This window comes from Syngnathus leptorhynchus, chromosome 16 (assembly GCF_054491065.1).
Source record: "Syngnathus leptorhynchus isolate UIUO chromosome 16, UIUO_Slep, whole genome shotgun sequence".
NCBI lineage: Eukaryota > Metazoa > Chordata > Actinopteri > Syngnathiformes > Syngnathidae > Syngnathus > Syngnathus leptorhynchus.
Window position 1 is genome coordinate 6,314,275 of NC_141210.1, and position 14,973 is coordinate 6,329,247.

The 14,973-nt window shown below is 40.9% G+C and overlaps 1 protein-coding gene across 2 annotated transcripts in view; it reads right to left on the minus strand.

Moving 5' to 3' along the window:
* Positions 1-435: 435 nt before the first annotated feature.
* The window catches only part of LOC147044451 (protein kinase C beta type-like), a 38,506-nt gene continuing 23,968 nt past the window's right edge, over positions 436-14,973 (minus strand). The window contains exons 12-17 of one of the 2 annotated variants that reach the window (XM_085933507.1): positions 14,585-14,647; positions 14,037-14,175; positions 13,855-13,935; positions 13,285-13,392; positions 10,220-10,360; positions 436-3,441 (exon numbers count right to left, since the gene is read on the minus strand). In XM_085933507.1, the coding sequence (XP_085789633.1) occupies positions 3,289-3,441; positions 10,220-10,360; positions 13,285-13,392; positions 13,855-13,935; positions 14,037-14,175; positions 14,585-14,647 (685 nt within the window). In that variant the 3' untranslated portion in view covers positions 436-3,288. Of the gene's footprint in view, positions 3,442-7,394; positions 7,637-10,219; positions 10,361-13,284; positions 13,393-13,854; positions 13,936-14,036; positions 14,176-14,584; positions 14,648-14,973 lie in introns of those variants that run through there. The other variant, XM_085933506.1, reaches the window with a different exon arrangement.

Here is a 14,973-nt window from a genome sequence, read left to right on the forward strand (position 1 = left end):
ATTTGGGTTTCAGCCTCACACTCGAATTACTGAAGAGCTTTAAACGAGATGATTTGTATTTTAGTAGCGGCTCCCACTTAAGTTGATCGGGGGGAAATTTCCAACAACAAAGATAATTAAACTTGATGTTCTTTTTATCTCCTTATTACACACTCACCGTCCATTCAATCTTCCATCAAGTCGTCATCTATCTGCCGTGTCCTGTAAAACAAAAACTTCACCATTTAGAATTGTGCTCTGATGACACAAACCAGTAAGGATTTGTGTTGCTCGGAGCAAAAATCTAAATGTATCGAATGAAAATATAAATATGTCATTCTCACCAAAGATGCTGATCATCAGTCCAACTTACTGAATGCTGAAAAAGTGATGTTATTGGGGGGGCCAATATTAAGTTGACACCAAAAGAAAAATAAATCCAAAACGTGACCTTTCACAATAATTTATTATTCTACAACCATAAACATCAACAGCACACATGTTCTCATTGGTGAACCATGACACACTTCTACTTTTCATTTGCAGTATCTTTACTTGGCATTTAGGATGTGCAGCTAGCCCGAAATCAAAGCACGTGAGGCGGGATAGGGGAACTTTAAAAAGGTGCCACTAGTTCAGCTTCACTGAGACCACCACACAGAGGAAGAGAGGGTTGAGCTAAAACAAGACACGGATGGGGAACTTAACATTTCTTCTAGTTGGCTTTCTTTAATTTGTCATAATACCTCAATCGACAGCAATTCCAGTATAATGATCTTAAAAACGTGTAGCTTCTGCTGTCATAAAGGAAGACTCTTACCCTGTAGACAAACTGTAATCTCGAATAACATGGATCCACGTACAAAAGAAGCACAGAATGTATGATAATTCTCAATATATGGAACAATCGACATTTTACAGGGGGTCGATTCAGCTTATATAGTACAAGATATGAACGAGAGAAAAAACCACATACATGCATAGTATAACTCTAGAAATAACATGAACGTGTGCTTGTACTCTATATAATGAGGGAATTATACATGGATGATTTTGAGCCACCAAAATGTGAACTGTACATCATTAGCTTCTAAACTCAAGTGACTGTTATTCTAAATTGTGCAGCACGTTTTATAGCGGGTATACAGTGCGTCCACACACAGTGGTCGGACCCGTTTAAATGCTTCACGACGCCCCGCAGCAGAGTTGCTCAAGGTAGCTCAGTGATTGAGAACTGGACAAATCATTAGTTGCAATCAATGCTTGGTTTTGGATGAGCAGGAATTATTTGAGATATCTTGCAATTCAAAATATTGATGCTTGGCCAACTTATCAGTGCAATGCTTTTTAAATCATCTTCTATGACGCTACCCCAGGAAGAAAATATTTTGCACACAAATCTCCTCTGTAACGACAAATAGTAACATTTGTCTACAAAATTATTGGAAGTACACATCCGAGTAACATTGTGTTCTTATTACCATCAAACATTTTTAACATTGCTTTTCATCTGTTTTAATTCTTTTCCCTTAACTGACAACGGGAGCGCCACTGCCACCTACTGGAGAGGATTTGCAATTACTCATTATTAAAGCAAAACAATCAGAATCTTATAGAATGGACAAAAACATTTGTCTATTCAGTCTTGTTGACTTTTAAAAATATTCTTCAATAATTCTAAAGAAGGCAGTAAAGAAATGCGATGTGTTCAGGTTTAGAACTATGCATTAAACATTGTGTGTGTGTGCGTGCCTGCGTGCGCTTAAGTGTGTGCATCAGACCCGCAGTGTGCCTTGCGCCTCCAGGAGAGAACATCATTGTTCGCCTTGTTACGCTTCACTTAATAATTCCGAGTCTCAATCAAGCTAGTACAGTACGGCAGTGGATAAACTGCAGTGCAGTGCAGTGCAGTGGGCGTGCTGGCAGCACACTGTAAAAAGTGTCGGTCGGAAAGGCTGGAGAGCAGATTTGCTGAATTTGAAATAACATGGCCTTGAATCCACGCATATTTTGCATCTTCCAAACGTCAGTTATTCAATATCTGCATATATTTATGCACGCACGCACGCATCAATGTGTTTGGGAGGGGGGGAGGGAATCAGCAACCTTGCTGATGTTATTGCTGTTTGCAAAATGGCTCATTTGGGAGTTGTCAAAGCATCTCCTCAGCCGTTGTGCGGGGCCCGATTGGTGACCGCCGCAACCTTTTGACATCACATCATTTGCGGCTCCCCAGTGGGCTTCCACAGAAGCAAGGATTACAGAGTAAATGGAAATAATTAAAAGGGGGGGATGGGGGGGCAAAATGCTTCAAAGACGTTTCCTCATTAGGCATTTTCCTCAGTGATGTGTCAGCACTTCCACAGTGCCACGACTGACCGCTAATTGAAAAAGGCAACAATGGTCAAGATGCACAAATGAGCACAGTCATGGTTGATGTGGACAGTTGAGGAAAAGCCCAAGGTCTCAGAGGTTCGTTTTCGCAGATCCACTGGCACACCAAACGAGAACTTTCTCCATCTTGCTACTTTAAACTTGGCTCAATTTGATATAGTAGAACCTCCAAAGTTGAACACCAATGAAGGAACTTCTTCCGTTTTTGCCTCCCTGAAATATGTCAGCTTTTAAAGGGGTGGTCCTGTCTCATGCAAATGAGACAGCGTTGGCCCCGCCCCCTCCACTGCAGAATCCTGAGCATGGATTTTGTTACCATGGTGACCCGAGCGAGCTACGGCCAAGCAATTCCTTGATCTAAAGCAACCCGCAGCAATCTAAAGAAAAAGAGGGACGAACTCAAGGGGGTTTTCACTTGTGGAGGCAGCACTTCAATGTCTCGGAATGGATTTTGATTCACTTTGGCAATTTCACTACATTGGGTAACACTTTCTCTTTGCAGGTATCGTAAAACCAAAGGAGCTATTAATACGACGAAAATGTGAAACTACAATTGTAAAAATTTTCATTTTGACCTTGTCATTACACTTTTTCTAGATCACATTATGAATGTATTATCATTTTGAAACAGACATTGTTAAAAGCCCGGCAATGCAGTTAACCTCTATTCTTATTACAATATAGTCGGAACATCGGGATGGGAATAGGGAACCCAATTAACACTTTAAGACTATTAACATATTACATTCAATATGATGTCATTCTTTCTATAAACATTTTTTTTTAGTTTACACAATACGTTGAAAGTCTTTGGTAACCAGAGTATTGTGCAAGTCGAGTTGGACGATACCATTCACGTGTTGAATGGACTGGCCTAGCACGTGTCACCTCTCTCGTTAACATTCCGCTTGGGCTTCAGTTCGGACCGTCGTATTCCGGGTTGGTGTAGGAGAAGCCCATGAAGTCATCCTGGTCTAGGTTCATGATGACCAGCTTGTCTGTGGGTGTAAGGTCTACGGCCATCTTGGTGAACTCTTTGTCAAAGTTGCACGTGTCCCGTCGGGTTTTCTGCAATGTGACGTGAAGAAAAGAGGACACGGACGTGGAGGGAGAGTGAACGTGGACGGAAACATGATTAAAAGGAAAATGAGATGAGCGGACAGTGATGGAGAAGAAAAGTGGACATTACTTTAGGTACACAGGCACCCTCCAAAGAGATTGAAATTGAAAAAAAGCTAAAGCTAGGCCAATATTCTAAGAACTATCATATGAGAATGACAGTTTCCCAAAAAAGTCAGAAAAAATATATAAAATCAATAAAATTGACTAAATAAAATACAGAAAATAAATAAAATTAAACCCTTGAACCTGGATGACTATAAATAAATGGCAGCTATTTGTATATACAATACTCCTGTTTATCCTGCAGGGATATTAAAAAAAAAAAAAAAAGTGTCAGCTCATCAATTTTCTGTTCTTCTGGTTCCAAACTTGAACCACACACACATGCATACATGCTCACACACCCAGCTGGCAGCCATGTAGGGCAGCTCCTAATATGTTCCATCTGAGCACGCTTGAATGTTGCTTAATGCTGTGAGGCAGAATGATGGCGATATGAGAGGAAGAAGAAAAGCAGAGATAAATATCACTGGCCTTTGGTGGAGATGTGGCGATAGAACCCGCATGCAAACCACAAACTCACAGGATTATTACATGGAGAGTCATTACTCCGAATCATCCTTCTACTTCCTGCCCCCCCCCGCCATCACTTTCCAGGAAGCAGAGGATTAGCGGCGAGTGTGTGTGTGTGTGTGTGTGTGTGTGGGAGGCACTGAGGAGAGGAGGGTGAATGAAAGGCGGGTATCGAACGCTGACCTGTTTTGGGCTGATAAGCGCTGGCTGCTTTTGTGCCGAAGCCACCGGCTTTCATTTTTTTTAGGGCCGCAACATTTGGAATTAATTATCACACGCTCCGGAGCTGCAGCGGCTTACTGTGTACAACAGCTATGACAAGCACGCCAATACAAACTTTAGACAGCATCCGCTGCTGTTCAAAATCATTTGCATTCAATCCACTTGCATCATGAATGACAAAATGACTTTCAGCCACCCCCAATAGTGGCGTCCTAACATTATCGGAGAGACAGATTTTCATTCACAACTAGAGGTGTCAAAATTAAATCGATTAATCGACAAACAAATTCAATTATCACATTAATCGTCTCGTACTTCAATAGTCATTTATAGTAATTATCTTCAAATCATAATGAAGCGTTGAAAAAGAATTCAAATTTCTCTAATCCTTCATGATAGCAGACTGATTTATCATTTGTGTTTGATCAAAACATTTGCAAACATCGGCTTTTACGATAAAACATTGATCAATAGTTTTTTTTTTTAAATCACAAAATAAGACCAAATGAACAAAAAAATGTTTGGGACGCCTCAAGATGTTACTAGTGCAATATTTTAGTTGACGAGCATTATTTCAAAAAAACAATACAAGCCCATACTTTACCTTGGAGAAGACAAAGGTGTGTCTGTTGCCATAGTGTTATCCAGAGCCTGCATTTCTTAATTTTGGAGGAGGGCATTTGTTTTCTTATGACGTGAATGTTTCATCAGCATTAAACACATTCAAACCTAACTTATTACAAAATGACTTTGTGTCCTCGTAGATTCATTTAACCCATTGGCTCCCTCCCATAAACATATTGGACTTTACAGACTCCACACTGTACTTTAGTGGCTCAGCAGGGCTGTGTGTATGTAGGTCGTGTTGTGCATGTTATTTCCTTGAAGTCATCAAACCTGCGCTTCCCCCATCAAGGAAAGGCTCTTATGATAAGTGGCAGCCATGAAATATGCACAGCCTGTCGTAGCCGCCCGCCTTGCTCCGTTTGCCGCTCCCTCCCTCCCTTATTGTTGCATTCCCTTCTTCTTGGTCTCTTTCCCTTCCTCTCTCCAGTCTACTCCCCATCTGTCAGCCTCCATCACTCTAATCTGGCTCCTCCACTGCATGTTGCACCAGCTCAATAAATACAGATAGAGAAGAAGAAGCAGCATAAAAGGCTGCAGACCACTATGAAAGCACACATGACAACTCCCCTGCGCACGACTAATTCTTTTTTTTTTATTGCAAGCTTTGTATTGTAAAATCATAGAAATTTGGCACGTAAAAAGCCTTTTCTTTCTTTCCACATAGTTTGCACACCAAAGAGCTGTTTCATCCAACATTTGAAGCGCTGTGGACTAAAACACAAAAAGCACCGTTACATGGAAATACTGAAAAGCCTCAATGATTAAACCACTTTTTTCATGCAGGAATTATATATTTTTTTTTGCATCGCTGTTATTCAAAAATGCAAACACATCTTGTGACCTTTACAATACTGACCAATGGGTGCACATTTCTATGCACTTGACGACTGTTTATTTATTTTATAATACAGGGTACCACGTACAATAAATAACAATAATGGTAGTTTTTAGCTGCATCTATATTTCAAGATTGAATCAGAATATTTTCTTCCTTTCAACTGACCAGCCACAATGTCTATCTTGCATCTTGTTTACATTTACAAAATAAAACACGACAGTTCTACGATTATGGGTTATATAACTCCAAGTCTAATTTTAGCTTAAGGAGACTATGTTGTGGCCAGTTAGTGGCAAAGTCTGTCAATGAAAACAGACATTTATGAATAATTTCGTCCAAATTAATGATCAGCTGCAGTATACTGCTATAATGATACGAGATGAATTCATTCTACTAAAAATAGTTGGAATGAAAAATAAATTCCAGTGAAGTGCGTGGTTCGGTAACAAATATCACCTTGTCTCCACAAGATTATTGCTAAATTGAACAAAACACAAAAAGACAAACATGACTGCGCTTCTGTGACTTGTTACATTCTGTGCTGCTGCAGTTTGAACGGACACCTTCATTGCACATGCACACAGCGCACTTAAAACGTCGTCTTTAAGTTTCGTCGCTAGGCAACACGACAAACTGTCACAACACATCAACCCCCCCCGCCCGGTTCGGTGCTTCCACCTCAGCGAATGACGTGCAAACATTCATTCAGACTGCTTTCCTTTCATTCCTCTTCCACCAGCTGTGGAGCAGCAAGTCAGATAGCGCGCGCTCCATCCATACCAAGCAAGATGGAGCCAATATGGCCGTCCAAACAAACACAAGCGCGGACGGAGCCAGCCAGGCGTGGAGCCGGGAGTTCAGGCATGCAAAGTGCATTCTCATCCATTCACAGAAACCTGATATATTATGTACACAAGTGTTGGCGCCATGCTTTTTTTTTTTGTCAAACACAAAGAAAAGAGCTGCGAGAGGAGTTTTGTCTATGGAACACACCATTCAAACCATATTTTACCATCATGATCTCGGAAGAGCACGCAAGTCATCCTCTTTAGGCATGACAGTAAAATACAATGCCTGGGTCCAACTTATTGATATAGTACTGATATAGAAACTCATGCACGAAAAGATCAAGCATTCCAATTATAGATAAGTATAAACATACAGTGGCTAAGATTAATATCGAGGCTTTAAGGGAGCACACCGGTATTGCAAGCCAAACTCAAGAGTGCCAGAAGAGCCAAGGAAGGGGAGAGAAAATTAACATCAAACACTCTGAATGCTGCCATGTATTTTTTTTTTCCACCCATATATGTTATGTTATTTAACACAGTTTGTTCACACTGCATGAGTAAATATCAGATTTATTTTTATTACACTGAAAAATGTTTTTGCTGAATTTACTCTATTCTATTTTATTTTATTTTATTTACTCTATTTATTTTATCTATTTTGGCCCAAACGGTTGTAATATGTTTTCAGATAATTAGAATGTCCAGTAAATTGTCACTACCTCTATTTGGACCTTTAAAATGCAGTGTGAGCAAGAAATGTGTTAATTTGTTTGTGTCTCTACCACATGACTTGTTGGAATGTTCCAGGTTTGATACCTGCAGAGACTTGCATGCATGTTCTGTATGCATTGTGTGTGTGTGTGTGTGTGTGTGTGTCCCAATATCCATAAATGAGCTTCAATCAAGCCTGCTCAGCGGCAGCGGGAGGGGCAGAGGCAGTAGGAACGCTTCCAGGGAAATCTGAGTTGATAAAAGAGAATCCTTGGAACTCGTCCTGGTCCAGGTTCTGAATCACTTCGTCGTCGGGAGGGGTCAGCACTGGCGGGTGGCGCGTGAAAAAACGGTCAAAGTTCTCAGCGTCCCGTCCACACTGTTGAGGAGGGAGGGACGGGAGGGCGGATCGGGGGTGGTGGTGGGGGGGGGGGGGGGGGGGTTGGACAAGAATGGATGGATCAAGGAGGGGAACAAAAGAAGGGGGAGTGGCAGGTAGGGCGGGAAATGACATCACTTGAACATCGTTTCAAATAAGTTCTCCTAGTTTGGGCTGTGCTCCAGTTTACTCCTGCTGCGGATTTGGATCACTCCGGACTACAGTGGTACCTTGACTTACATTTTTTTTTTATTCATTTGTTCCGTAACCAGGCTTTTAACTCTGGTGAAATTAACCAAATCAAATTCCACCATTGAAATGAATTGAAACACCGTTAATTCGTTCCAGGTCCAACCAAACTTACCCTGATATTTTATACAATGATTCTAATAAAGTAACCCTAATAATACAAATTAAAATAATGTTAAAACCTAGTAAATTTTAAAAATCCTGCGTACAGTGCATACAGAATAATTAGTTCACTCACACATTAACACTGTACTTTGTAAGTAAAGGTACCACTGTACATTTAAAGTGATAAAAGATCACTCGGATGAATCCCAGCACAGCACTGGAACACAAGTTCCTTGTTTCCAAATATATTTGAAACACATTCAACCTCATTTTGAACATAAGGCCACTGAAGTCTCAAATACCCCATGGAGGTGCACATGGAACTCCTAAATTGTGTTTCCATAACAGACAAGTGACAAGTCCAAAACTCACTTCTGTGAACTTGCAAGAAAAGTTATTGTTTACTTTGTCAGTGTGACCATAAGAAGCCTCTCCCCCCCCAAAAAAGCTTTTAAGCCCAGGAGGTGTGTCGCCCTCTAAGTGCATGAAACAAGTTATTAACTTAAAAATGATATTTTCCCGACAGCACGCCTCATGGGGGCTTTAAGACAAGCAATTTTCTGCGTGCGTCTCCATCACTGCGCTTAGCTTTAATTAAGAAAACAAGGATACGATATCCTCTGACAACGTCACCCAGAGGAAAACTCCAAAACTCATTAAATCTGTGTATCTCTGAAGGCTAAATGAAATGAAGCCACCGTGTTTATAGTTTAGGGGAAATATGGGCAACACACCGAGGTCAAATGCTATTTTTCGGCTAATTACCTGCCTTTTAACCTGTTTGGGCAACCAGATGGGACAACGTGCAATTTAGAATGTCCTCATCTCACTTCTATTACATTCAAAGCGTGTCACTTAGTTGTTTACATCGAGGCAAATCGAGACGTTTCCGTTACAAGGTGCAGTGCGCTCCAGGGTGGGGTTCATTTGAGACTGAGCCTGTGAGCATGCAAATAAAACAACAAAACAGACAAACGTGATTCAAGTGTGAACACCAGGAAAAAATGTGCGAGTGGATGGATGGATGATGGAGTGCTGTGGTGGGAAGGATGAACATTGAAGAATGGGCACAAAAGATGAAGACCAAGTGGAAGTAGCAGGCCACGCCACATCAACAGTTGTGGGAGTCAAAAAGCCCAGCAGTCAGTCAGAACGTTTAATCCGCTAGCCGCATGCTCCAAATCTGCTATTCAACCAAACCGTCGTCACATGTGACACAACAAAGTCTTGCATTATATTGTCTGTAAATAATCTCAACTGTCAGCCATGTCAGCGCCACAACCACAGAATTTTAAACCGCCAGCGGTTGACAACACAGTCATTTTATTAGGCACACCTTGCCATTTTTTTTTTTTTCCTTCAAGTTCCGACTAAAGTGGCTGGTGAGTAAAAAATAAATAAATCAAGAAGCACGAGTGGCGTAAAAAAATATTATTCAATCATTTGCCCAGCAGCAACTTGCTACAATATTCCTAAAAAGACTAAGTGACTAATCTAAATATTTAAATGGACAAGAGAAATGACTAGACAACAAACATTCGAGTTCCTTGTGAATGTCAACGGGACCAAGACTACACCCAAAAACATAAAAAAGTGCTCCCACACATAGTTGCACAAATATATACACACAAAAAGTTCCTCCCGCATGGGAACAACAAAATCAAATCAAACACACACACACACACACACACACACACACACACACACACAAAACAGCAGGTCAAGACAACCGCATAAAAACGCAACAAGCCAGAAACACCTTTTACCAGCAGCGAGGCTTCGGGCTGCGTGAGTTATGTGCGCGCATAATAATGGCGCGTGTGTCCGAGTCACCGTGACATCATCGGGCTGCTAGTTCTGATCCAAGTAAATTTATCATAGTGAGAATAAACACACACACTGATACGAGGTTGTTTTAGGTCACTTTGTCCAACTAGTATCCTCTCACTTTTTTTTTTTTGCCCGGAGTATGATGCTAAACTCAAACTGACCTCAGCTGACAAAGTAGTTGCAACCAAATATAAGTGGACTGCAAACTTATTCGGGCTCAAATAAAACAAAAAAACATCCGCCATGATTTTGACTTACCTGTGATTGTCCCATTCAAAGAAGAGAAAAAGAGACAGCAAGTATAAAGTGACAGAGGAGAGCTCAGAGTTGGAAAAAAAAAAAAAAGAATCAAACTGCAAAAGTTTCAATGACACTTTTGTCACAGTGGGTCAAACTTACAGCTTTAGGTTTGAATGGCGGCTGCACCTCCTTGTTCTCCAATTTCTCCCAGTCCATGTAGCGGAAGAAGCTGTGGTCCCGGATGTCTCTTTCCCCGTCTGGAGCGCAGCCGAGCCGTTTGGCTGGATGCTTGGTCATCAACTGGCCAGACAGAGCGAAGAAGAGAATGAGGATTATTAGCTTGCTTGCTCTCATGGCACCTACAGGATTTGTCTGGTGCATTGTTCACTCTTGTTTGTTTGAAATGTTTGGAGCTGTTGACATTCAAGTGTTATTTGCCTCATAACCTTTTTTTTTTTTCTTCAAGGTCTTTTACACACCTACTGTATAATTATTCAACACTGAAACAAGATTTAGTAACTTAAAAGGTCTCCGATTTAATATCATTGGACCCCCATGCCCCCCCCCCAAAAAAAAACTAGCTCCGCCAGTGGTAATCAGTCTTTTTCTTTGTCTATGAACTTAAGTGAGCAACCATCCCCGAAGCCAGCCACGTCTTTTTACCACGTTTGTATTCCCTCGGGCAAAATGAAAGAGCATTTATGATGTCTGTCCAGGCCAAACCTTAAGAAAGTCAACACGGCCACTGATGTGTGTGTTTGTGTGCGTAGGTGGGGCGTGCCTCCCTGAGGAGCAGCAGTCATAGCTCATTACATTACAACTAAAATAACATTTTTCACGGGTCAGTCAATTACGCGCACACACAAAGGCGGACGCGCCTTCTCGTGAATAAACACAAAATTATAGAAAGGAATTGTTTACTCGGGATATTACACACGCTGCTGCTTCCATTCTTTTTTTTCTGGACCGGAGGAAGGTTCAGAGATCAAATTGTTGATAGAAGACATATGTATATTTTTTGACGACTCATCAAATGTAGTCAAAATACCTTTACGTATCGGCCGGAGTTAAAATAACATTTTGCTGATGTCGGCAAAATAGATTTACCTCATCAAAACTTCCAACAATTCAATCATTATGATACTCTCAGCTACATCCACTCTTATTTCCTACATTAGTGCTGCTCCAATTCATCTAAAGGGAATCTCATGTCATGTGATGGTGCGTGCCGACTCTTCTGTACTGTGTATAGGAACAAATGTGTTCAATTAGTTTTTTGCTGTAAAGTCATGTGGAGTTGAATATTGTGTTAACGGCGTGTTTCTATAGAACATAACAGCAATGCCTATGTACTTCTGTTAGCATGAATGCGTGGCAATAAAATATAGATGGCGGGCTAGGATAGAATCAGGGGAGTGGAAACATCTTTGATCATTCCCTTTACACGCATTGAACATGCAGACCATTTTATGATTCTTTTTTTGAAAAAAAAAACATGAATTCTTCCACCTATACACAAGTTCCAATGACACAATCTTTTTGAATTGATGTGTTAGGTGGAGCAGAAAAACCTTGCACCTGCTCGCGGCCGATTTCGATAAGCAAAACAATAATACGACGGGGGGGCTTGTTGCGATCACATTTTACACGTTGTCTCCAGTTCTGAGAAACGTAGCTCGGACGGTGATTTTTCTTGCAAATGGAAATCTCATGTCGGGCTTCAAGTCGTCTCCCTGCGTGGCGCGTTAACCCGGGCGCTGCTTGCCAGGCGCGGTGGGATCTGTGGGGGCGGACGGAGGCGAGCTTTCACGCTTCAATGGTGATCCACTACAACCCAGTAATCATCACTAATACATAACGTGGCCTGTAGATGCGTGTGTAAATGTGTGTGCATATTTTGGGTGTGTCTGTTTTGCAAAGAGTGAACATTGTTGACATCAATTTGCTAGCACAAGCACGCTTTGGTTATGAGAATTTGTGGATAGGATTCAAGTTTGTGCAGCGAGTGGTCATGTGGCTATACTCACGAGACACTTCATTAGGTACACCTACCCAATCCCATAATTGATGCTTTTAAAGCGTCTATTTTTGCTGTGGTGAGACGTCAGTGCCTTAATTTTTTTTGGTTTTATATTCATAAAATATAATCCAAATATGTTTTACTAATTATGAGGACGATGTGTTTTTACGTACACATTTCCAAACCAGGAAGTCCCTGTTCATAGCCTTGTGACTAACAAGAACAAAAGCTACCCTGTGATTACAATTTTTACCGTTCCTAGGAACAGGACATTTCAAAATAATCACGGCAAACGAGCGACGTGCTACTTTCCCGAGGCAAATACATTATTTTTTCAATAATACGCAGCAGCCTGTTTTAGTAAATTTGATAGAGCCTAAAAAAAAAAAAAGAAAATCGACTCTGAAGGCCCGGCTACCAAATGTGTTTTGTTAGGTTAGGTTTCATTAAAATTACAGAAGTGTATCGGTCAGATACGGTCAGTATGCGTTTCATTAACTAAAAGAGTAGCCGAGAGCAGAGTTCAGTTAAATATGCTGAATATCGATGAAACTTGGGATTACCTGGTCCGTGGCCAAAGAGTGTGTGTGTGCGCACGTCTGTGCGTGTGTGTGTGTGTGTGTGTGGTCATAATTTAGCACGGTCAGTGAGGCACAAAGGTCGAAGACAACATCCAGGCTGTGTGTATTGATGGGCCTTATATTGCTTGAGAAGTGGTCCAGCCCAGTTAGGCAGCTTCATTTTAACTATCCAGTCTACTCTGAAGAGTTCCCACAGCTCGAGCCATTTCATTAGTGCACTGCAGTGTGTGTGTGTGTGTGTGTGTGTGTGCGCGTTAGAGGATGTGCAATGAAAGAAAAAAAAAAACCCCAAAAAAAACCAATGAGCAGCGGGCAGAGAGAAGGACGTGAAGGAGAGCGCTTATGACAGAGAGATGGAAGCAGGACAGATAGCGAAAGCGAACAATGTTGTTTCATTGCACATAAAATGTTCCCACACAATGGTTTTAATTATGCAGATAATTTTGATGTCCCTCTCGCTTGCTCTCTCGCTCTCTCTCTCTCTCTATCCACTCTGTTTCCACTCTTGGCTTTCTCAAATAAATGCCATCTCCTTCCAATTTTTTTCTTTCACATATTGTACGTGTGATGGAGGGACCTTGGTCGGTGGGTAATAGAGAAATTGTGAAAATGTGCACACTCACCCCTTTACAGATAGCCACAGCCTCCTTGGACATGGATTTGGGATAAGAGACATGGTGCTCCATGATGGACTGAAATAACTCGTCCTCATCCTCGCCGTCGAACGGAGGCTGCGGTACGAATCAAACGCAGAATATGTTAACACGCTTTTGATTCGACTTATATTTTATCACTAGTATTGCCACAAAAATAAAAAAACAAAAATAATAGTGTAGCCCTACATATTCCTGATTTGAACTTTTTAATACCAAATTACAGTGGATCTCAAACGCCTTAAAAAAAATAAAACTCTGAATACAACCAACCAAATGAGATGTGCAGCATTTAAACAATCACATCATCTCCTAACAATTATTAATACCCGAATGAGGGGAAAACTCATTAAGGGATGTAATTTCATAACTCAACTTCTCATTACACACTGTCAAATATTACAAGATACAAAAGCATCAGTGTTAATTTTTTTTTTTTTTGGGACCATGAATATAAATTCATTTTTACAACTTATCTTATTAAAATGACATTGTTTTATTTGACGATTTGTTTTTTTTCGGCCTTAAACACAAACGCACCTGTCCGGCTAGCATTTCATAAAGCAGAACTCCAAAGGCCCACCAGTCCACCGATTTCCCATAAGGCTGGTAAGCTATGATCTAAAAGATAAAGATTAATTATTATGCTATTGATTAACAAAGACAAGGGTAATTGAGACACACAATATCTTCAGTCAGTATGTAAAGGCAAACAAGTCTACCTCAGGTGCTATGTAGTCAGGTGTTCCGCAGAAAGTCTTGGTGGTGACTCCATCGTTCATATTTTCTTTGCACATGCCAAAATCGGCTATTTTAATGTGGCCCTCGCTGTCCAGCATCACATTGTCCAGTTTGAGGTCTCTGTGTTAAAATCCAGAATGGAAACTCCTTAACTCAATAATGAACGGAATGATTAATTGTCAATTAAAAAAATGATGAGCATAATAAAAAGCTAAATATAAACGCAATCAAATTTCATTCAATAATCTGCAAAAAAAAAAAAAATCACAATGAAATGAATGATTAACAATACAATTTACAATATTTTATGATTCGAATAAAACAATTTTATGCATTCTTCATGCACATATTTTTTTCCCCCTACCACAGAGCTGGCCCAAATGTCCATTTAGAAAATCAAACAAGACGCACGAGCTAAAGGATTGGTCAAACCTCTCTCGAGATTGACGTTACCTAATGTTGTGGTCAATGTGTCTAGACAATTCAGTGTAAACGTGATGGATTTCTTGTCTTGCGCTATGGCCGCTACCTGTAAATGATGCCCTTCTGATGCAGGAAGAACAACCCAATGGCAATCTCCGCCGAGTAGAATCTACAAATGAACACACAAGAAAACGGCCCTAATTAGAAAGAAGCTGATGGAAAGGACAGGGCGAGCACGTCCAAAAGGTCAATGCTGTCTCTTCAAGGCCAGTTGATAAGATCAACAGTCTGGACATACTAACCCCGCAGTCAACCAGATATGAGAAGCTCTTTTTTTGCAGGCCGTGCACAATCGAGATCTTGTCGCTAACGCGCTCGTGAGAGACGTCAGGAGGCATTCGGAGTGCGTGCAAAGTGGTGACGAATATGCACAGCCTATTTAGCGCTTAAGCTGTGAACAGAATGACACCCCGGAGGGCCGTGGCTGTCGCACAA